Here is a 25317-nt window from a genome sequence, read left to right as displayed (position 1 = left end):
GTGGCACAGCAGGTGCTTCCAAAGTGTCAGACTGTGGGCATTTGCACTCCCTGAAGCATGGTCTTGTACAGGCTTGTGGATCTTACATCGCATTTCAGAACAACAGGAGTGTTTTGCATGCTTATGCACTGTCAAGATAAGAGTCCATGTCCCTTTTGCAACAAATGTGCCAAAAATGTTTGCTCACACTTCTCTCTTACATTCTCCTCTTCATCATCTATTACAACACACTTAATTCTCCTCTTTTTAGGGAGTCTCCATGAATCTGATCCGTACCTTTCAGATACAATAGCGTAAATAAGAGACAGATGCAGACAATAAGCAAGCAAAGAGGATCACGCATCAATAAAAAAACATGCTATAAAGAGACAATATACTCCTTCGGGAAGGGGGAATGCTTTTTGGCATGCATTTGTACAGCACCTAGTTCAATGGAGCCCTTTCCTAGAACACGATACAGCAATGAAGATAAGTACTTAGATTCCAAGCAAAAAATACATTTGCATACAAGTTCAAATCCTTCCAGTGCCAGACCCAGAATGGTTCCCTACGGAGTTCCAGCTTTAGGAACAATCAGATGCCTTGGAGAACTCAAAGTCACAGTGGGTATCCTCCAGAGGTCAGTATGTTGAGAGGAAACAGCCTGTAAACAACTCAGAGGAACTGGAAGACAACTGATAACCTCAGGTGAAAAAAAAGAGAGGCTGGCATCATTGAAAGATGAGGGAATAAGAGGGGTGAAAGAAAAAAAGAAATCAGAACACAGAAACAAGAGGGATTGAGAATTGCTCAGTGTCATTAGTGCATGGAAATTTGAATCTGATGCCAAGAAGAAGAGAAAGTATAGAGGTTCAAAGATCAGGGAACGATAATGAGACACTAAGAAAAATGATTAAATGCTCCCCTGTATCCTAAAGTGTCACTACTAAATTCTTCCCTTCTCCTCACCCACTATTTTTCCACTTACATATACAAATAATGTTCCTTACAGACCTCTGACCCCAGTGCCTTTTCTGCTGTGTCTTCCTACAATCCCCAGGAGCAGTCTCCTACTTCACTATGGTGAAGCTTGGGCTATGAAGCTCTGCTCTTTGACCCTCAGCTGGGGCAGAAAACCAGCAGCTCCTCCTTCCTCCAGCTGCCAAATTCCATGAGCTGCTTCTAGTGAGAGAAAGGAAGGAAAATGGCTTGTTATTTCTCCTCCCTTTTCCTTCAGCCCTGTCAGGGCAACAGATTGTCCAAGGAAAGAGAACCGATTTCCTGCCAAAGAGCCACACATTTGATCACATGTGCTTCTTTTGTGGAGATCAAGCCAGCAGATCAAGCACAGGGTTGGAAAAGGGACTCTCAATATAGAGAGCATCCTCCAAATGCAAATGCAAGCAGCACTATTTGTTGTGCACTGCACTGCTAACCACAAGCTATTACTATATTTTACTACATATTACTACATTATTACCATTAATACTACAACCTTAGACTCAGAACAGGATCATACTAGTATCCTACCGGTTTATGGATTCCAGATCAACTAGCACACTAATTGAGCCCAAAGGACTAATTTATGACAGATAGTTCCTCCTCATTAGTATCTGGCTTTGTTAAAGTAGTACCCCACAACCACAAATAAACACTGGTTCATTACAGCTTGACACCAGTGAAGCAAACCTGAGAAGAGGACGTATGACAGCGTATATACTGTGACTGTTTTATCTGCATATAGCACACCTGTATATGGCCTCAGACAAGTTTCACTGTATCTATAAACAAGCTGTATCACATAAGCGCTGTACTTTCTACTACTATATTTCAAAGCCCAGACTGTAGATCAGCATCTGCTGAACTACTCACTGTCAGGATTTCACCCCACAATCCTAAATAAAATGTTTTGGACAGGAGGACATTTGGACACTTACCCTTTAGCCAAACCATTTCAATCATTTAAAAGAGCCTAGTCTTCTGACATGTTGGTTACAACTCTGCTTTGCAGGCCATCCCCATGAGAAAAAGAGATTTTTCATGAGGATCCAGTATCAGATGATGGAAAGGCGTGGGCAGTGAGCCTAGCCATCATTCAGCTCTCGAGTTAAAGAACAGGAAATAACCAAATTGAACAACATCCAAAAATAAATAACACAGGTAATAAGTGAATAACTACTGATACTCCATGCCAAACTCAGTCAAATTATGATTGCTGAACTATGCCTCCATGCTTTAACTGGTACAAGTGTTAACAAGCACTGTACTTTTATAGTTCCTGCCATTAAAAATAAATGTATCATTTATTAACACAGCTAAAAATATTAACCACCTAAGACGTGTGGTTCAGTAAACTAAACCATCCCATCGGCAACAAGTAAGTTTCTGAAACTTTTGCCTAAACAAGGCATTTTTAATGTACATTTATAGGTATTTTTTTATTAAATGCAAGAAAGCATTAGGTGGAAGGTGACAAGCAGTCTGTGTAGTAGTTTTCTTGGAGTCTGTTTACATTACACTGTAAGACGATACAATTTCTCAACACAAATGCAGTTAGCATCATACAACTCTGCAATCCAGTTGCCATATCACAAGCCTTTTCAGACCAAGATCTTCATTAGCAATGGTGAGTGCTTAGCAGACTGGATTTTTGTTAGAAGTGAAATCACAGCAGATCGAGGAAACCCACACTTCAGCCAATCCTAAAAATGTGAAGCGTGCACAATTTCCCACACTGTTGGGCTAACCTGCCATAGCGCTGGGCTGCTGACATGACCTTAATGCCAGCTTGTTCGAGTCTTCTTAACTTTCTGATCTCTTCTGCATCTTTCCGCTTGGGTGCTGATGTTTCTTTTGCACTATGTGAAGGAGACTCGTCTATGGAGTTTCCTTCATTTTGATTCAAACCTACTTGATTTTTAAGGGAGCTGGCCTCAGGAGCCATGGAGCCCACTTTCTCCTTTTCACACAGTCCTGATGCTTCATTCTGTTCTTCTTCTATGGTTTCAGGGTGGGCTTTGCTATTGAATTATACAAGGTAGTTTAATGTATGCTGTGACTGAAACATACACACTTATTTATTATAAGCACATTTTGTTGATATCAAGATGTCAAAGGATATTCTGATGAATGATCTGGAAAGATAATTATGCTCTTTAATGGAAGTTGCTTCTTAGGCCAAATCAAAAGTGAAATATCAGTTGACAAAACCAGCATGCAGAAACACATAATCACAGCTATATAAACTGTACTGGTGTATAGAATACAACATATGAATAAATTCATTTTAAAAAAATGCAGCAAAAATATTACCTATTTTGACTGAATACATCAAACGTTACTTATAAGTATCATTTGTCAGTGAGTAACTGTCCTGAGAACTGAAACAGATCATCCAGAACATTTTTGTCCAGCCTTGGGTTTAAGTCAATGTCCATGGTACTTATATTAACCAGCATCTTGTCAAACACAAGCTATACGTTGCACTGTATGGTAAATACTGACATCAAGACAACGATTTTCCACTCACTGCTTTTCTACCACCTTTGCCAATTGTTACAAACAATTTATCGGTACCATCTCAGCAAGAAATTTGTTACAGCTTCATACGCATTATGAAAAGAATGAAAATTAGGCAAGTGTTAAAACATCATCATTGAGGAAGGGAGAAGTTGGACAGGCTGGTCTTACCTGAAAGGTCTGTCTCCTAGCGGCGAAGTCGCCGTGCTCCAGCTCTTTCGGTACTCTTCTCGCTCAGCTTTCTTTTTCCGAAGTGGAGCAGGTACATAGAAAGTCTGATTACTCTTGTTCGGGAGGTACTGGTTAAAAGGCACAGCTGATTTGGGTTCACCGTGTGAGGTCCGCCTCGCCAACATATCATCTTTTTTCACATCTGGCATCTTTCTGTGTGGCAGGTCAGTTTCCGAGTCACTTCCTCTCCCTAGTGAGGAAGGAGAAAAAAAATCCCTTTTCTTTTCATTTTCATCCAGTTATTTTTTTAAATTATGAATCGGAGAAGACACCACTAAAAAATTACATTTAGCATGCAAACACCAAAAAATGAGGCCGCTTTTACCTGTATTTATATTTTAAAATCAGTCACTGAAAGTAGTAGCCATAATATCTACACAGACAGTATGCATCTTTTTCCATCAACCCTTATTTTCTACCCCTGAAAAACTCATCTTCAGCTACAGGGCACATCAAAAAACTCAGGGTCAGATTAAACCAGACTTGTCAGTCACACAGGACAGCTACAGAAGCTTACCTGACTAAAGCCCAAATGACTTCTAGTTGTTTTATTTTGGACTAAGCTTCCTGATATTTACAACCCATTTAAAACACAGAAACTTAGGCAAGACTTTTCCAACTTGAAAACAAAACTCCCAAATGGTAGGACAAATACCTTAAAGAGCATTTGCAGTGGAACTGCCTTCATAGCCATTTTGGAAGCCACTTCATAGACATTCACTAGATTTCCTGCACCATCACAAGCCTTTTTAAGTAATTCACAAAGCAGCTATGTAAATAGTTCTCTCCCAGCAGTGTAACATCACCACAGGCCCTGGTTTGATGAGTGAAACGGAGCATATTCAGCCATTTCTCCCACCAGCATTCAAATCTTCTCCAAGCTTTGAGGCGTTGGATGTCTCCGGCCCTTGGCCCCTTTACAACACTTGCATATGCAATAGCTGTTCCCCTTTTTGGGGCAAGGGGAAGCCACCCAGGTTGTGTCCTCTTGCTAATTCACCACACTAGTAAATTACTAGCTAATTCATTGAGCTACCTAAGGAACAACTGAAAACAATGAAGTCATAAAAATCACAAGTAGCTTGTGTATAATTCAAAGTGGGGGAAGGAAAAGAGGTCTAAATATGCTAGGAATGTTATTTGCAAAGAGCTTTTGCAACAGATTAAGTTATTCAATGTTTGCTTGGAGAGAGCCGAAGAAGAGTGAAAGGGAACAGTAAGAAAAGACAAGACACAATGGAAATGAGCTAGTTAGACAAAAATCATAATGCGCTTTTTGCCACAAATCTTTTGCTTGAACAATTTTGGTTAAGAGCATAGGATAACCAGCACCATGACTGGTAACGTAAGTATGTCCAAACAAAAAGTGGAGACACAGCCACAGAATCATGGGTGTCTGAGGATAGCTGAAGTTTGAAGAGCTATAGTATCATTAGACTGAGCAGGGCCACAGAGGAGCTAAAAAAAAATGAAAAGATCCCTTACTGTTATTTGCTATTCTGTTTACTCTTGACTTTGTTCTGGTGTTTATTTTTTTATCACATGAAAACCAGTCTTGAACTGGCAGACAGAAATGCTGGAATAGATAACCACAGTAGCAGAGGAAATAGAACAGATTCCTCTCCCTCATTAGTGATGTGCCTACCAGCATCCCCCAGTTGAGTACTTCAAAGACAAACAGCTTCTTTAATTATTCATATTTTACTCGTGAAATTAATTTCACCTCAAATTTGAAAAAAAAAAAAAAAAAAAAAAAAAAGCTCTTGAAGCCAAAGCACCGAATGGAAGATGCAGCTGTGCTCTACATTTATAACCTTAACTTTGTTGTTCTGCGTTTCCAAGTAGAAGCAGCAGCAGCCAGTTTCCACAACCCGTAACAAGCAGTTATACACCACAGACACACACAGATCCTTCATACAAGCATCCATGCACAACTGCCAGCCAAGCAGAGGACTTATTCATTCCTGAGCACATTAGCAACTCCACAGGCAGGTCAGTCTGCCATTCTACTGTGTCTTAAACAAACTGTTCTGCTCAACCATTGGTTGTGTTTGCTTTTGCCAAGGGACAGGGTCTGCACAGGACACCAGAGCAGTTCCTAAACAGTGGGGCTAATCGCAGGTGGCATTTGTGAAGGTAATATTACTTACCGCTTCCACCTAAACTAATCATCACCTTAGGATCACTTAAATGATCTCCATTCATTAATTTTTTTTTTTCTAGGAGTGGAAGGAATCATAGTTTTATTTTGTGATCATATTATTGGGTTTGTAAAGCTCCTATCTGAATAGAGAGAAGTAACGCAAGCAGAACCTTTCCCTCCATCCAGCTTTGCATATACACTATTTCTATCAAAAACTACATGCAGCTGACTGAAACACTGGCCGGCTGGGGCCACAGGAAGAGGTTCGACAGAAGAGAGGTCAGCCAAGCTACGCCTCACCTGCAACTCTTGGAGGAGACAGCTGTGAAGTTATGGCAGCAGCAAGCAGGGAAAATGGGACATATTAGAAAGGGCCGGCTGGACAAGTCATACATGTGCACACAGCATCTGCATGCACTCTGGGTCTGGATATCATTAAAGATTAATGTTTAAGAAAAGGCTCTGTATGCTTGCATCTTATTTTGTGTTTGTTATGGACACAAGAATGTGACAAGATAGTATGTCTTAGCTGTGGCAAACAACCAACCACAAAACCTTACTAATACCTGCTAATACAGCAGAAGTTGATAGGAAGCAGCTACAGGATATATGTAACTGGCTGCCCACCAGCTCCAAGTAGGCAGGGACACTGGACACTCCTTGAGCATCCAGGATGGAGCAACACTTCTTGATTAAGACATGTGACGTGTTCCTATTTGCCAACACCACACTTTTGTCTCATTTGGGAAGGCAGAAAAATGTGTTGTAATGTGGAGATTGTGCTCTGTTCAGTGTCTGAGGGGGCATGAGGCTCTTTCCGGGAAACAGCCCCAGCACCACAGGCCACTTAGAACAGCAGAGCAGATCTTAGCCCTGCTTTCCCCACAGCTCTTTCATAACTCAGCTGTGATACCAGCTCTCCCTGCCAGCTCTTCAGTTTTAAGGAGTTCCCCATCACCTCAGGAAATCTCGCATGTGTCCGGTTATGATTAGCACCAGTTTCTTTCACGCTGCCAAAAGCAGTATGAACATCTGGTTCCTACCAAAAAAGTCTTTCTGCCCTTCCTTTTTGTATTAAATAAATAACATTACTAAGGAGAATTGATTCATGTGTGGAACATCATCTGATGATGAAGTTTGACTGATTCATCCATTCATCGGGAATGTAACCGCACAGTGGGAGCCTCAATCAAGCTTCCTTTTATTCTGAACCAGAATCCTGCTCACAACAGGTAACCTAAGTGCATGCTCCATACCTATCCCTAGCAAATCCTTCCTCATCCAGCACGCTGTATTAACAAGCCTCTGGAAGCCTCTGGGAATCAGACAAGAAAGGCAGAGAAGCAGCACCCTTCTGTAAGCCTAGAGCTGCACATCCTCACTCAAAGGTGTACAAAGATGGCCACAGGTCTGATACTGGGAACTATTAATTTACTCAGTTTTCTGAATACCATGAAAACAAATACGACATTTGGTAAAATGTTGTACATCAGACTTCAAAACTCTGTCAAGCATCAGACGTTTCCAAGATATTTCTATGTCATTTATCTGCCCAGGGTTTACTTAGGCAAGTATTTTATTCACTTCAATATTTCCCTTGTTCCTGTGCTTTTATTTCTTGCTCCAGCCTAGTTCATAAGTTAAAATGAGTCTGCATAACATCCTCTTACACCGTAACCCAGAAAAGCACTCTTCCATCATAAAATTACACTGCAATGATGTAACTCATTTTCCAACGCTATGCTATCCTAACTGAGACAGACTTCAAGTAAGTTGTTGGCAAAGTCATCTAAACCTCAGGGAGCACAAATCAGCATTCACAGAGAAATTCTCCCACCAGATTAGCACGATTCAGAGGCTGTGTCCAGCTTCTGAATGGCGCATTTACTTCAGAAACATTACTTATATGTCACAAGGTTATCCATGTGCCACAATGACCGGTACTTACCATCGCTGCTCCCTCTGAGCACTACATCTGGAGATGGTGTCTGCTGCGAGCGGGAGCCAAAGGAGTCCAGACTGTCAAAGGAATCATCTCTGCCGTGGCGAGGTGGGGAGAGGGAATCGCTGCGTTCAGAGTCCCAGCAGTCTATATAGCCACTGTCACGAATGCTGCGCTTTGGGCTCTCAATATCCTCCGTTTCCTACAGGGAAGTACAGCAGGTACTTCTTCACAAAGAAACCACCGACATGCCCATGAGATCCATTACACATCAACCAGCAAAGCATCCTCCCAAATACTAAAAATCTCCTCCCCAAAAAACGGTTTCCTTATTTTCTGCCCCTTCTCCCCTTCAAGACAAATGTGCAGGCTTGCAACAAACCCCAATTTTATGCTGATTAAGAGGAAACCCCGCTCATTAGATTAGTACGATGAACTGAGAAAAAGTTGCAACAGGCAAGTTAATAAACCGATCAAAACTGAAAGTAACCTGAAACTTGACTTGTCGTCCATAGTCCATAGCACAGGCAAAGGCACTACAATTTTAACATCGTGCCTGCATCAGGTTTAAGTCTGCTGCTTTCCAAAAGATCTCCCCCCTCCCCTTGCCCATCTATTGTAACTGGCCGGGACACCAGCAGACAGCATTTGTTGTTGCTGCTTCAGCTCGGCAAAATAATGAAGCAGTGTGCCCCAGCCTCCCTCTACCTTGAAGAGAAATTCCTGTTATGAAAGAGGGATGTCTTTCTGAAGCAATCAGCAATGAAAAATATGCAAAATGCTTTTCCTGATGCCTCAGAAGAATTCAGTTGTGCTCTTTACTCTTTGCCAGCTCCTGGCTCTGGGGGATATGAAAGCACTTGTAGCTGACCCACATGTTCAGAGCAGGGAGAACAATGGTTGTCTTTGACAGCCCTGTGATTATAAATTCTTTCCAGTGCAAGCAGCACATACTAAAACACTGAAACTCCAGCAGAGGAAAAGGTCAATAGAAGCCATCCTCACCCTTGCATTATAATAAATTCCTTGTTTTAGACAGTGTCTTAACATTAATTACAATCGCACAGGCTTAGAAAAAACAAAAATAAACTACGTTTATTCAAAGATAAATCTGTTTTTTTCTCCCCAGACAGTAAGTAAAGTCAGAGATGTGGGTGCCATTAACAGACTGACATTTTGTGACCCAAAGAGACTGGAATGTGATTTTTTTTTTCTTTCTTTTTCCCCCCCCCGAAGCATTTGAATATTAATTCCTAATTAAGAAGCACCCCCTGCTTACCACTAGCTGGAGCACAATGGCTATATGTTGAGCACAGGTCCCACTGTCCCTTACCGCTAAGGTTTTACCTGTTACTAGTAGTGCCAATGAGAAGATCAATCAAGAACAACACAGTACGCTATGGCAGGCCACCTCCCCACAAGAAAGGAGAAGTGATGGAGAGAGGAGAGTCCTGCAGTACACACCAAAGCTTCTATGCTGGAAAAGAGGGAGGCTCGAAGCAAGGCTGAGAGATCAGGCCCAACGTCCTGCAGACTTTTCAGGAAGAAGGCTTAATTAGTGCCACTCACTATTACTCTGCCAAAATACCACATTAAGGGCAGCAGCAAAGGTCACCTAAGGCCAAGCTAAACTGTGGTAATGTCATTAAGTAACCTCACTGCAAATTGAAGTGAAAGTATTTTCTAAAAACAAATAAAATACATCTAACGAAGTCGTAATTGAATCCTATGTAATTTCCTCCCCCAGTCCTGCTTAGTAAACTAAAATACTGATAGAAACACTAGACAACAAAGATCCGTCTCCCTGAAATCTGCATGAGTTACACACTTCCAAGAACAAATCTAAAAATCCTACCAAAATCCCGTTTGTGACACGATCCAAAAATCTTTCTAAAAATCCAAATTCCCTAAATCCCCTCATCCCTTCATACCAATCAGCTATTCTCAATCCTCAGGCACACTTCCATTTTCCTAAATTACTGTATTTGAATGACACAGAACTGCTCAGCAGTTACAGGGACTTAAACTTGGGCAAGGAGCCCCATCCTGCATTCACTATCTCCCAGAGTTTGAAAACAGTCCAATTGTGAACTAATGAGTTCTGCAGACACTACTTTCAAAGGCCTGTTGATGTTAATTTTGCATGCCGCTCACCAGGAATTAGGAGGCAGGCACCAGGATGGGATCTTCGACTTCTGTAAACATGTTCTTTACAGCCTTCCCCTTGGCAAAGCTACTCTTCCAGCCCAGCACCGTCTCACAGACGGGTACTTGTCCTGCCTTGAACAAATGTCATCTCTCAAATGTTATCAGTGGGAAAGTGGTTATCTGCACGACTGATAACACCGTAACATGACACACAACAGCACATTAGTCTTTCATACTATCTAATTAAAAACACAGTATGTCACTGAGTGGTAGTAAAAGTGTGATTGCCAAATATAAGATGCGTTTCTCCAGGAAGTTCCACCCACTAAATATAATCAAAAAGTCATGGATGTTTTGTCATTGGGAACTTCTAGCTTAAAAGTAAAGAAGAATGCGTATCCAAATAGTTAATGAAATTAAAAACAGAGTAGCATGAATAAAATTAGAAATGAATAGCCCTTTCAGTATGAGAAGTAGAAAAAGATGAGTCCGAGACAACTTACATCCAAGCTGCCTTTTGATTTGCTTATTAAAAAAGGAGGGCAGAGAGGATTTATAACAGAAGAACTAAACCAGACTGAATTTATGGTTGATTTAATTATTAAATTCTGTGGAAAAAAATGCCAGTAGAGAATGTGATAAAGTGTCTTTTCATCACTCGAGCACAGCTATAAAGAACATCAGAGTGTTGCACAGCATGATTAACATGTTCTATTTTACAACCAAATCCTCTTCAAATGCAGTAACAGACAAGCCCACAATTGCCAATGGGAAATACTGCAGGGGTACAGGAGTAGGGAGGTGACCTTAAAATAAGTCGCCAGCAGCCTTCGTACCAGCACCACCTCAACAAGACTTTTCAGGACTGCAAAGCGCTCTGTTTTTACGTTAAAGGAATATATAGCTTTCAGCTTTTATGAGATCTCTACTCTGCTCCCAGCTCCAACATCTGCAACAAATCAAGTCCCAGCCTCTTGCTTTTGTCCTCGACCTGCAGTGTTCTGCACTGCCCAGCCAGGCGCTCCACAGTCATCAGCTCCCCACAGAACACTGCCTTTTGGCCCCAGCCTACTTTATCCCACAAAAGGGCTCAAGATAGACCTCCAAAATGCTCTGATAATTAGTTTGATGGGTAAACATCACCTGGAAAAAGAAGAGCCTCGTGCTGTGAGATTAAACATTAAAAAATAAACCATGATACCATGCAGCACTAACATGACAGCAACCTGCACTTTGGGAATTTTTCTGCACTAGCTCCCTTGTCTGCCTTTGTTTCACCTTTCAGACTCTTTGCAGTGGGGACTGCTCCTTCCCCATGTCTTCTGTTTGGCAATAATTCAAGTATTAACTTCATTTCCTTACTGCTTAGGCTCAGTCATAGCACTCATGAGTGGCAAAGTCCCGCGTGATTAGCACAGGTCATTTCAAATGAAGACCAAAATAAACCGCTACAGAGAAGCAGGATGTTCTCTTTCCTCTCCATTTCCACCTGCTTGTTCACAGGAACTGGGCTCACAAACAGGGATTTTACCCATCTAGTTAAGGCTCTCTGCTCACACCAGGGTGTAGGAACTGCTATTAGTCAGCCAAGTATTTCCTCTCCGGTGGCAATCCGGTGCTGGCCCTCTGAGATCCCAGAATGAAGCGCTGCAGCTGGCGCAGATGCAGTAGCACAGATCTCAAGGAGAGTAAAGAGTCTCCCATGGTCCCCAAACCCTACTGCCTGTGGTGACTTGGTTGTTAAATGAGATGGGGAGGGAGTAGCAGGCACGGAGCTCTCTGTGGGCTGGAGAATATACCTGCACGGCCTTTCCTGAGCAGTATGTCCGACACATGCGATGCTAGCACCAGGTGCTGACGTCTTCTTACATGCCTGCTCCTTGCCCCTTCCATCCCCAGTAAACACATGCTTGGATATCAACGCTAACCATTACTGAGGTTAAGTGTCTCATGTTGAGGTTCAGGGCATGCTGGACCGTTCAACCAGAAGTTCCCAAACCACCCTACAGCAATCACAACTTTTCCTTTCCAGCAGAGCTCAGCTCATCATAAACCACCAAATATGATTTCAGCGAGAATTTAGAGCTTGGCAAAACACAGATTCATCATAACTATGCCCTTGGTGAAACACAATCTCCTCCTTCTACCCTTCAGCTTTATTTAGATACTTTGGTTTGATGTTTTATGTTGCAATTTAAAAACAGAAGAGCTGCCCATGAGACTGAATGTTTTAAAGAAGAAAAATCTCTGCTCCTGTGAGTCCTACCACCTTAGTTTTGAGTCTCAGCTCTTCTAGCTGAAACTGTGTCATAAATGAAAATAATTCAGACCAAAATATATGAAGATGACAGAGCCACGTGACAATTCTAAAGCCCTGTTTTGACATCATGTGCTGCATCACTGATATCACAACAAAGCCGGCTGCTTTGATTCACGTTCATACCAGAAACATTTTCGAAGAAGGTAGGGGTTTACCAAGTAATTTGTACTCCAGACCCCCACTTCTCTCATATTTAGCAACAAACAGGTTATTTATGGGAGTAATAATTCGAATGAAATTTCCATTCCCAAAACATAACAAAAAGATACCTTTCTCATTTGTGCCAGCAAACCTTCAAACTCCTTCAGGTTCAGGGTTGATCCACTATACGACGTGCAGCTGTTTGCCGCTTTCCCTAGCCAATAAATGGTGACTAATACCTGCAGAAGTTAATAAGAATTAATTGAAGCCATCTACACACTTAGCTAAATTTACATCCCTTCAGCATCTCTCATTTATTCTAAACTGCACAGCAGCACAAGATTTTGTTATAAATCGGAATTGAAAGGGAAGTGTCTGTCAATGGTTAAAAATAAATATGGTGGGTAACTATGAAAATGTAAACAGTCCTACAGAATACATAAGTTAACACATTATCTTCCTGGTATTTTTATAAGAAAATGAAACTGTCATGTCTGCCTAGAAAATAAACACCAAAAATAAATCTGAATAGAAAAAACAGACAAGATATTTGAAACTGTACAGAAGACACACTTATAAATGTATCTGTTTGTAAATCCAATAGGAAAAAAGTCCCTAAAAAGTACTAATACTAGTGGTCACTAATTAAAACCGTTAACACTAATGGAATAAATAAAACATCTGAAATGTGTGCCTGCCTATTTCAAGGACAGAAAAGGTAGTTCCATTTTTAATCATCTTAAAGTAATTAACCAGACAACACAGGAACATTTACTTCCAGGCTTCTGCTAGCTTAAGAAATGCTTAGCCCAAGATTAATCAAAAGCCATGAGCATCTGGTTGTTTCTATCAGACTAAAGCGGAAAGAGTTAGTGATTTCATTCAAGTTCTGACTTGATGCCTCTCTGTAACTCAAGTCACTTCAAAACTAGTGTGGAAAAAAAGCCAAGAATTGCTCTTGCAAATGTTTATATACCCTCTTACTCCTTTAGGCAGCAAAGAAATCTGATCTGACACTGCTGGTGTTGCACTTGTTTTAGGAAAGGAGAAATTAAGATGCTCAGGATGGTCAAATCCAACACCTCCAAAATTGGTGATATTTATATCATGCAGGGAAAGCAAACAGTCCTCTGCAGTCACATATGTCTCCACTTAAAGCAATGTCTTTAATGGTACCTGTGCAGCAGCAATTTGGACTGGAAACTGATCATCAAAGGCAATTCATTTCAATGTTTTGCACTGGTTAAAAATGCCAAACCATCACCTCAGAACTTAGGCCTTTTTCTCATCTAATGCTCATTATTTTGGCATATTCCGTGACACTGCAAAGTATTTAACTGCAGAAAAAACAGGAAGTATTTTCATGTGGAAAAGATGTGCAACCAATAACAAATAATAGTTGACATTAGCTGTCTTTTTCAAAAAAGTTAAATAAACTGAAATATAGTAGTTAATGTTTTGATGGGACAGGGCCATAGAATTCATACTATATAGTGAATTAAAGAAAATAGGACTAGGAGAAATCCCACGGAGGCACTGGGGACAGACATCTCTGTCAGACTCTTCTTTCCTAAAACATCTACCCACATTCCTTCGGTGCCTCCTCCTCAGTCACATATGCTAGACTTCTGATTAGCCTTTTCCTATCAACTTTCTCTAACATCCCCATTTTTCATTTAAGTGTGATGTCCAAAATCACACACAGCACTCCAGCTGAGGCCCTGCCAGAAAAGGATACAGCATGTGTCATATAGACCCCCTGTTTAAAAACAACTGTGGTGCATAATGTAAAATATATTTTATATATATAGTTTATATTTTCCTTTAGTTTATAAATAATATACATGCCATAACATAACTGAATAACATTTTTAATAAAGTTCAGAAATTTTCACCTTGTTTTTAAAATTACATCGAAATTGATACTACTGTGCTGAGGGAAAGGAGGTGCTTTCGCCAATACTGATTTTTTTGTCTTGAAACAACCTTTACCTGAGCTGTTTTCCTTCAACCAGCACTACTCAACAAATTTATGTAAAAAATTCTTACAGTACATGTTCTCAAGTTAAGTGAAAACACTTGGAAATACAGTATTCCTAGCAACCAGGAAACTGTCCAATTCATTTTGCCATTCAGTTCTCTGATGAAGGTTGTGGTATTTTTATTTATTTCTGCTAGCATTTGATCACTTTCTCTCTTCTTCCTTTCTTCATCCACTTTTTTTTCCCAAATAATGTCACATTTGCAAGCAATTCTGACTGGCTGCCGGCCGAGGTTGCAGGATCATGCACCTGGAAAGCATATATTGCCTACAAGCACACTGTGGAGGATACTTTTGAAACTTTACCTTTAAACCAATACATCTGTACAAAGATATTTAGCCAGTGCCCACAAGAGTGCTAATATGCCAAAGCTGAACTCCTCCCCTACAACTTTGTGTGCTGGATGCAGAAGATATTACTCTAATGATGATGGGAAAGACAGGATGAAATAATCTGGGGGGGGAGGTGTTGGTGGTTTTGGTGGTTTTTATTATTTTTTACCTGCAGTCATGATTACTGGCTTGCAAAGTTATTAGGAAAAGTCTTGGCATTTCCTAGCCATTTACAGGGACGTGATCCAAATATAAAATTGAATTTATAGCAGTTTACAGCTGACTAAGGACAGACGGCTTGCTAGGCTTTAGGAGAGTAACTAACTACGAGACCAGCAAAGTTTAGCCATTTTCTTTTCCACTTAACAATTACAGGATCCATTACCATTGCCATTAGTTTAAATTTACAAGAAATTGAAGTTAAATGGAATTAGCCTTTCTGGGGAAACACTCATTTATTTGGAAGAACAATGAGAAAGCTAGCAAATCTGATAGTAAAGACTTGCATCCAGATCTAAAGATCATTTTAATTCATTTTAAGTGCTTTGTGCAAACATACTTTATGCCTCTATATTTATGAAAGGCTACAAAAGCGTAACTTCGTGGTCGAGTCAGACCGTTCCCAGTGAAAACCACAATGGACAGCACAGAGATCACATTATTTATCCCTTATCTAAGAAAAGACAAACATTCTTCATATTATTTCTGTTGTAAGGCTCCTCTGCCATACCAGCTCTACCTAAATTTCCAGTAGAACCTGGTTAGGTTTGTACACAGAACAACTTTTCAGCAATACTCATCTGTACTCAGTTTTTACTGACATAATTGCTGCTCAGGCCAAATACAGGATTAACCAGACAAATGACAAAAAAAAACCCCAAAACCGCAACCCCCCAAAAAACCCTCCAAGTGATGTACTCACATTTTTCAGCTTCCTACTATAGTCAATGTTCCTGGTTGCACACACACACACACAAAAAAAAAAGAGGAAAAAAAAATTAATCAGAAAGCAGGCACACTTTCCAAGAGCGTGTATGCAGCAGATCACATTTTCCCTAACAAAAGCCTGCAGAACACTTCTGCTGGCTGGAAAGAGATGAAAGCTAAGAAGATGTAGTTCACACATTCATTTATTCATAACGTGGGAGTATTTTGTCACCATTACTTCAATCATTAAATTAGAATTCTGGAGGTACAAAAAGAAAATGCATTTATAACGGTCCCCCAGTAAAGTAGGACAGTGCCGAAAATATTTCCCTGAAACAGAGTTGCCGATTTCTTCAAAAAAGACGACGAAAGTCCTCACTACTAAAATGCGTCCTGCAGTAATCCAACAGTCAGGTTCTGCTCTGTGATAAATCATGCAACCCATACAGATTCTGGAAGCAACTGAACATGCATAGGAGCCTGAGGAAATCATCACCAAACATTAAGGAAATAGAGCAGGTGCTTCTGTGGAAACAAGCATCACAAAGAACAAAGTAGATGGGTGAAGTAACAAAGATCCTGCCAGTTACAACAGAGCCTGCTGTGGAAAACATATTTATTTTTTGAATGTATACTCAAGCACTCAGACTGAACATTGGCATCCTTCTCAATTTTTTTTTCACCAACGTTCATCAAAGGGTGGAAGTTTTATGTGAGAAACAACAAAGCACTAAGTTTGTGCAAACATAAACAGCATTTCAAAATTCAGCAAAGAAACCACTAAAAAAGAATGGAGGAAATGTGCATCACATTCAGGTGTTGAAAAATAAATAAGATTACTTCAGATTTAGAAAAGATTGTCTCCCAATTATTTATAATGGAATTGCCTTCTACTATAACAGTAAGTTCACTCCAGCATTAAAGGTTACCTGACCAAAACAAAAATAAATGTACTTAAATCTGTGAGAACAACAAAAAGCCCAAATACAGGCAATGCTAAAACAAAGTATTTTTGATAACATCTTTTTTAAGCCAGAATTTTATCCACCAATACCCCCATACTAAGAAAAAGAAAACAGTCCTATTTTTTTTCTTAACAAAACAGCAGTGGAAAAGAGTCTTGTTTAACAAGTCAGGAAGAAATTCTTTACAGCATTAGCTCATAACTTTTATAAGCTGAATGATCCAAAAAAAATAGATCTAATGCATACCTCAACTAACATCTATATGAAAAAAACTGGTTAAAAATATCATTATCTTAATCATGTGCAATAATGTCATATTCATCCTTTACCACAGAACAAATACGACTTTTACCATGTTTAAAAAATAATCCAAAAGTCTTCAAAGAGGGGGAAAAAAAAAAATCACCTTCATGCTTTGGGAACTAGCTAGCAGAAGACAGTCTCGAACATAGTTCTCTACAACAGTCATGGACTTGGCTCGTACACCTCAACTCAGTTACTCAGCGTGAACTTGGACAGCGCTAGGAAAACATTTGGCTCATTTCCACAGCTGCTTTCTCTGAAGAGTTGATGGGGGAAAAAAAATCCATGCCAGTGAGACACTTCACATCTATCTAGCACCATATTCAGCAGAAAGCCAAGCCAGCTCCGCAGAGTTTATTACTCCTGGTTTAACTTGCTTATGTGCTGGACAGCTCTCCTTGGAGCTCCAGGCTCGTCCCAGCCTTCACCCTGCCTCCTCCGAGATACTCCACCATCCTCAACCCAAAAAGATCAAGCTTCTCATCAGAAAGACTCTTTCTCTCTGGTTTCATATGGAGATGAGGGTTTTATATGGAGATTAGGGATTGTTTTGCGACTCTCTTCAGCCACTCATTGTCATGATTTTACAGGACGTCGTAAGAACCTCTTTCATTGCAATATTACCAGATTTAGAAGAAATAAGTTACATGGCCCCCTCTCACTGGTATGTACAGGCGAGAAGAACCTCATATTAGAGCCAGAAACTTGGAAAGAAGCAAAAAGTGGGATACTATTACTTAAAACAAGGCAAGTGCCCAATTCGATTTTCAGAACCTTTGAATTTTCCCAGACAATGCCTGAACACCATGAAAACTTGCCCAACTTCCACTGCCAGAAGGGAAAAAAAATAGAATGCCGCTGAAATTTAGTAAATTGTTTCCATATACTTTTCTAAAATGGGTATGTCTGACCAGGATTTCATTAGTGATCTTTTTGGCCAAATGAAACAAGGCCATTCAATGAACTCAGCAGCATTTGCTTGTCTGTAGAGTAATAACTTCTTAATATTACGCATGATAGACCCAAAATTTTCAAGAAAACTTCTAAATAACAGCAATTACAAATTTTGTTGATTTCATGAAAGTGTGGGGTGCTCTTGCTCTTGGTGGGTAGGGAGCTTGATTACCATTAATATAAACAAGAGAAAAATACAGTCTGATTGCTTCTGTTCCTCTAGTCAATGATGAAAAAAATCTTCCCTGAAAGGGACAACAGTTTCTATTTATGACTTCAATCTCTGACTATATGGACTTTTATTCAAGCCTGCTCTGTGTGACCTTAGGCAAGTCAGTAATTCTTTCTGTGCCAGTTTCACATCTATATTTTTAATCACTTTGTGGGGTGAAATGCTGAAAATACAAGCATTGGAGTCTAAGCACCTAGTACTCTTTGCAGTGAGGGATGTGCACATACCAGGGCTAAAAGGCTGCCAATTAAAAGAAGATTTAAAAAAAAAAAAAAAAATCACTTCGCCCCCACAAAAAAACATTAATTAGTTATTAGGAAGGAGAACCTCTTAATATGTGTGTGGTAGTAGGCACGTGACTTTGGTGAAAAAGTATCTAAACTGTGGCATTTCTAGTCCACACAGTTCACACACAGACATTCTCAGCCCAAGTATCATGTCCCAGCCTATAGTTCCTGTTAGGAAATAAACAGACTGTGCTCATGTCTGCACCTCGTAGAGTTTGAGAAGCCTATAAATGTCCTATAATGCATCTTCAATACAGTTTAATCTGAAATAACAGAGCTGTGATTTTTCTCCCCAGCCTACATAGTTCATTAGTTGGACAGACAAAAAAGAATGCCATCAATTTAGACTCAGGAAAACCCCTAAATCCCACAGAATCTCATTGCCTAACTAAAACAGTATTTTAAAAGAGCTGTGGTTGATCTCTCTGGGAAAAATAACAGCCCTTAGAGAAAGCCTGTTGAAGAGAACAATGTATTCTTCCCAGCGCTGAAGGTTTCTCAAACCTCAGCTTCCTATTTGCTTTATACAAATGACAGTATGAGCAGATGAGCATAGCCTCTTGCTCATCCTTAAATATTTACTATTGCATCACATGCATCTTGAGGTTGTAACATATTAATTGCAAACTGCTGTTGTACTTACTTGATGGTCACTCTGTTTGATGTGTCCTGCAGATCACCAGGATCAAAAAGCTGAGATTCTTTAAGTCCCAGCTCTTTGCAGCCTCTTAAGAATAAGATGATATTATCCTGAAAAGAGAAAAAACAAACAAAAAAAAGCTTTTAACTCTTCATCACTGAAAAAAAATAACCCTACGGAACCAATCTCTTCCAAACAGCTCACAAATAGTCATATCATCAGCTAGATGAAGAACCAAAGACATTTCCAGTCACATAATTTAAGAAGTCAGTATAGGTTTTGTTTGAAAACCAGATAAATATGAAAATTTTTTTTTTAAAGATATGTAACTGCAACAAGCTTGTTGACTTCTCTCTTTCCAACCCCAAATGTTAGCAACTTCTTTAACTGAGAAAACCCTGCTAACTTCCCCACCTACTGCTTGTAGGCTGCCAACACAACTTCAGCACGTTACAGGGCAGAAAAGGCTGGATTTCTGAAGGGATCCGTAAGGGTAGATATGAAACAGCCCACCACCATTTAAACAAGCAGTTTGTTCAGAAAACATTTTGCATGTCGGTACAAACAAGCCAGTTACTCTTAGTTAACACAACTGGTCTCTTGCCTCTCCAACCTTAAACAGCCAGAAGCCACTGGGAAAAGAGGTAGGTGCCTTCTCCACAAATAAAATGCTTGAAGCTACACTTTATGTGACCACTGTCTGGAAGAAGAGACAACACCAATTTTGTAACACTTTTCATGGAGGATTTACACTTTTCAGAGTGTAAAAAAAAAAAAAAAATCAGTAACTAAGAGAAATTAAGCACAAACTGATACAAGCCTCTTTCAAACCAAACACGAGTGATGACACATGGGTATGCACCGAGGGGATTATATCTGTATGTGTGCACAGACATTTAATATATGTTTTATACTTACTTACACATATGCATGGACACCACCCCCCTTTTACAGAACCAGTGAATCTTTCTTATGCAGATAAATCTTGAAGGTCAGTAGAGAACAAGTTTTCAGATATACACATTGCTAGATCAGCAACTGCAACGGCAGAGGTGTGGACAAGCAAAGATATTACGTACAGCTTGATATTCTCTGAGGCCTCTCATCTCAAACCTCCCACTGGAGGTAAGCTGCCACATGAAGAGTTAGAGAGGGGCAGAGCCACAGCGTGTGGCAGAGACCTTCCATTTTGGTAAAAACTGGGAAGCAGAGGAGCCTGGGCAGCATCAGCTCTTGCCCACCCTGGGTGAGAGAGCAGGACTGGCGAGGAGGGCTCTCCCCACCTCTGCTCCCAGGCCTTTGTTTGGGTGGCACGGCCATAGCTCGGCGAGAGCAGCCCTGTTTATTCTGCCGGAGCGCAGCGATCAGCATGCTAATCGCTGCGGCTCTCTGCATGCCAACGCTCTCGCACACAAAGCTCGCTGTCACCAGCCACACCACAAAAAAATAGGGACTTGGAAATTTAGAGGAGTCCAAATCCCCCTGACTGAAACTTAACAGCTCTGGAGGGGAGCCAGGGGGAAAGGAACAGCAGCCGAGACAGCAGAGAGCCCATAACCCAGAGAGACAGCATCATTCATGACATGAAGAGATGCTTGTAAAATTCCCCATCTGGCTTATTGTTTGCATTATAATTTTTCCAACTGCAACGTGAGTTAACTCTTGTGTTTAGGCTTTGATGGAGGACAGTTCTGGTCAATTCCAAATGGTGGGTGGAGTGATGTGTAAATCTAATAAAAATGCAAAAGCTTTAAAAAACAAAGTTCCTAACAATACTTCCTAACAAAAATATACAGGACACAGTAACCTAATAGATTAAGAAAACCACTGAAGTGGGGGGAACTCCAGGGATAACTAATTGCACCCATCTCTATGCCAAAAGTTCACATCCAAGTTATGATAAGCAGTAACAAAAATATCAGCCATTTGGCAGCCATGTAGTTTGGAAACTCAGTTCTTCTGTTGATGAACAAATGCCCACTTCTCAAAAAAACCCAGTGTCACCACCCTATGCCTGTTTTCGTACATGCTTTTATTTTGATGGTCATCATAAAAATAACATTTGCCAACAGTAACTAACACCATCACCCAAACAATTCCTCAGAAAGCTGGTATCTTATATGGGCATGAATAACCATGCATGCTAACAAGATGCAATCAGTGAGCACTGAAAGAAGTTTTTGCTTTTGGTAACAATCTCATAGGTTTTATTTCCCAATGGTCCTAAATATGGCAGTTTGTTTAAAAGGATTAAAAAAAAACCCCAAACCCAAACAAATTTGGTTTCAAGTTTCAAGTGACAGACATTCAGGTAAACCCACCTAGGCTGCCTATCTCCAAGCCAAAATGCATCTCATACTACTGCAAAACAAAACTTTTCCTGGTTTGCTCCAGTCCAGTTGAAATTCGTATTTGTTAGTTCTATGAAGACACTGGAGAACAACACTCCTAAGCCACTAAAAGGAGAAAGGAGTCTTAAGACCCAGCTCCCAGCAAAGCTTTCTCTCAGGATTAGGACACCTTGCATTAGCCAAGTGCTAGTTTCTTCAGTTCTCAGAAAATTTTGCTTATGTTTTTTGAAATTACAGTTCCATACTTGTTTGCTGTAACTACTTGTTTTTTGTAGTCACCTATTCTAAAGTGCCACTCCTTTGCTGCTTTGAAGAAACTCAAAAAAAAAAAAAAAAAAGGCTTACAAGCAGCAATATATATAAAACATGCTTACCTTAAATAAGGGACTGAAAACACCCACCTAATGTGCATGTCCTGCTCCTTACAACTTGGCAGAGTTAAATAGGTCACGCGAATGGGTCACACTGCAATGGCAAGGATCGCAGCGTGGCCAGCTGCCGTGCCTCAGTTAACAGGGCAGTATCTTTTACAGCGGTCTCAAAAGACACATGGTCAGAATTCAGTCCCTCTGGCAGCCCCTACAAGGCACTAACACGCAATTTTCTCAATACATTAAAGGGAGATGATATTGCCTTTCTCTGAGCGGTTACTTGCTGCAGTTGCAGAACTGGAATAGATGGAGGATAGGTCACTTGGTCAGCACGTCATTTCCTACAGCCCCAGAGGACCTGCAACTGTCTACTGCTGGCTCCTCTCGGTTTCAGTCCACATGAATACTAAATCAGAAGTCTTCTTCTGGGTTTTTTCCCCTCGTACACCCAGAGAAAGAGCAAGCTTACAGATTACAGTCTAAATTTATTTTGCAAATTTTATCTCTTTTTTAATCTAGAAAACTTTATAAATATATTTATAGATATCTATAAATATATTATCTATAAAACTACAATCCATAGATATCTATAAAATTTCACCTATGCTTTATCTATAAAATGACATAAACTCTAAACAGGCTGGTTACAGAAGACAAATGCTTCAGCGTGGTGACAGAGGACACAAACACAGGATACACTGATAGGTTAAACCCCAACCCTTTTCTGCTTGCCTACGCAGAGTCCTGACAGTTCCTCTTAGATCAGCACTATAAGCAACGCTGGTTACTTGTAAGTATTAGAAATGCAAGAATTATTAATGTAAATGTTTTGCTATACTGAATTTCAGAATCAAAAAGTTAACCAACACACCAAACATTACAAACTCTTGGGCAAAGCCAGCCACGAGCCAGCAAGAAGGGCCGGGGAGGAGCAGGGATGGACAAACATAGGTGTGGGGCACTGATTCCCTGAGAACTGAGTCAGAAGGATGCACGGGAAGGAAGGGGAAGCTGCTCCTGCTCTCACAACTGCATTTCAACACTGCCACCTTTTCATCCTTTCTGGTGTGTAACCTGACAGACTCACCACTACAAAATCACTTTGCCAGGACAACCACCTGCAGGTAATACAGAGAGAATGGGAGGCAGAGGGGTTACACCTTGATGAAGGTGGAAGGAGGGAGGAAGAAATAACGTGCTGCTCCCTTGTAACCTTTTGGGTTTTTTTCTGCTGTTTTTAAAAGACTGATAACCCATGTGTTACAAATATGAAAAACTGTTCACTGTATAGCATTAAGTCATTCTCCCCACACACAAAATGGAGCACAAAATCCTGAATCCTGTAAAAAAACACACCGAAATTGGCAGTTGTGCGGGACAGACACCCTGGAAAGCCACTGCAAATTCACACAGTAGCACTGCCAACACACAAGACAGTTCAAGCTAGTGAGAATCAAATGTTCACAGCAGGCAAATTCTCTCCATAGGATCTGCTGATCAGATGCAATGGCAAACAGCTTGAATTTGGCCCACTTCCATTCCTTTCATCTGCCACAATAGTATACGAAATATTCTCACTGTATTTGCGCTGCAAATCGGACCAGCGGCTTATCACTGTGGAACCATCATTTGTCAGATGTGCTACTGCATGGCCTGGATGAGATATACAGATAAACTCGGGTAAAACAAAAGCAAGCCAAGCTGTATGTCTGCACAGAACGCTGAATAAAATGCCAAGTGCGTGCCACTTCTGCAAGTTGGAGATATTATTAGTTGCCAGCAGCACTGCACTGTTTTGCAGGACAGCTGCAGACAAACAGGTGGCCTTTTTCATTTCTGGAATGCTGAAATTTTCCCTGTTCCAGAATAAATGGGAAGATTTCTAAATATACTTTTTTTTTTTCCAAACTGCTTTTGTGAGCAATTTCCAATACAGACTCTCAAAAGCCTTTCGTTTACTCTTTCAACGTTTCTTCCCAATTCCCTTATTTTTCCATCTTATATAAATAATTAGTGGTGATAATTTATTTATATAAAAGCAATGGATCTTGACTGATTCACAAGCAGATGGAAAGGAAACATTGAAATACCCAGTTCAAGTCCACCAGGAAAGAAGTTTTACGAGAAAGACTGGGGACTTTTCATATATATAAAAATATACACACACACACAGAGATATATAAGTTTTACTATTTATCCACTATGCTTTACTGTATATGTTTTGCTCTACATATATGTTTTACTGTTTATACAGTATGCTTTACTGTATATACAGTAAAACTACACTTCACAAAACACTGTCTTCTCTGGCAGATTCCAAACCTACTGCTTTGGAAGGAACTCGATCGTGGTCAGAACACAGTCACTTAGACATTTAGGATGCTTCATCTCCAGAAGGGGAAGGATGACAGCCCGCCACGACTGAAGGCAAGCCCCACCACAAGAGGAAGGGGAGACAGGGCTGCACGCACCCCAACGGCAGCCTGGCAGGCAACGGCCTCGCCTAACGAAAATTAAACCCCGCACGGGGAAAACCAGAAAGAGAGCGAGCCCGGCCCCAGGGAGGTGCACCAGCAGGACTTACCCGCCCGTCAGCCTGACCCGATCCTCGCCTCCCGAAGCGCAACGAGCCTGCGGAGCGGCCGGAGCCGGAGCCGGAGCCGCCCGCCGCGGCCGGGAGCCGCACAGCTGCCGCCGGCGGGGGCTGCAAACCCCCAAACTCCACCCACCGCCCCGTCCCGTCCCGTCCCCCCTCCCCGGAGCTGCAGAGCGGGCAGCGCGGCCCCGACACCACCCCGACACCGAGAGAGGCGCCAGGGCCGCCGCCCGGCGGGGGCTGCCCTCCCGCCCCCCAGCCGCCCTTCCCCGCACCCCCACGGGCGGAAGGCAGCCGAAGGGCAAAGGAGGAGAATTACCGCCGCGCCTGGAAGCGGGTGAGCCCCTAGGGCAAGAAGTAGGCCCAGAGAAGAAAGACAGAGGTGGCGAGAGTAAAACGGCAGGAATAACGCCCGCGGGCGGGAGATGAAACCGCACCGCACCGCTCCGAAGGCAGGGCGGCGGGAATAGCGGCCGGAGAAGGGCAGTCCCTGCGAGAGCGAGGGCTCGGCACCAGCAGGCCGCAACGCCTGACTGACAAGCAGTCCCTGCGAGAGCTTGGCAGGGAAGACGGCGAAGACCGCCTCTGCACAGAAAGCCAAGCCTTTTTCTGCTGCTTTGTGGGCAGTCAACAAAGAAAAGATGTGTCTCCTCAAACAACAGCCCCACTCCCGTAACAAAAAGGCAAAAAACACCTTCAAAATTCTGTGAGGAAAATGGGTCTGTTGGGGCCGCGCTGCAGCTACACAAAACACACCAGAAACCCCAAACGTGGCTCTAAGCGATCTTCGGATAACGTCTAAGACTGACAGGAGATGTGCAGTACCAGACCCCAAAGATCTAGCTGGAAGTGCCAGATTCCTACCAAGGTGCTTAGATCCTTGCTGCTTCCAAC

The 25317-nt window shown here is 41.4% G+C and overlaps 1 protein-coding gene across 1 annotated transcript in view; it reads right to left on the bottom strand.

The window, feature by feature from the left end:
- LIMCH1 (LIM and calponin homology domains 1) overlaps nucleotides 1-25317 on the bottom strand; it is a 180461-nt gene that overhangs the window by 54348 nt on the left and 100796 nt on the right. Inside the window, exons 4-8 of the mRNA XM_010574547.1 lie at nucleotides 19109-19215; nucleotides 15720-15750; nucleotides 12552-12662; nucleotides 7821-8016; nucleotides 3670-3919 (exon numbers count right to left, since the gene is read on the bottom strand). Coding sequence (XP_010572849.1) covers nucleotides 3670-3919; nucleotides 7821-8016; nucleotides 12552-12560 — 455 coding nt within the window. The 5' untranslated portion in view covers nucleotides 12561-12662; nucleotides 15720-15750; nucleotides 19109-19215. The remainder of the gene's footprint in view (nucleotides 1-3669; nucleotides 3920-7820; nucleotides 8017-12551; nucleotides 12663-15719; nucleotides 15751-19108; nucleotides 19216-25317) is intronic.

The sequence above is a fragment of the Haliaeetus leucocephalus genome, unplaced genomic scaffold, assembly GCF_000737465.1.
Source record: "Haliaeetus leucocephalus isolate CR32 unplaced genomic scaffold, Haliaeetus_leucocephalus-4.0 Scaffold439, whole genome shotgun sequence".
Lineage (NCBI taxonomy): Eukaryota > Metazoa > Chordata > Aves > Accipitriformes > Accipitridae > Haliaeetus > Haliaeetus leucocephalus.
Note: the sequence above shows the minus strand (reverse complement) of the source record. Positions and strands in the feature narration are given on the sequence as shown.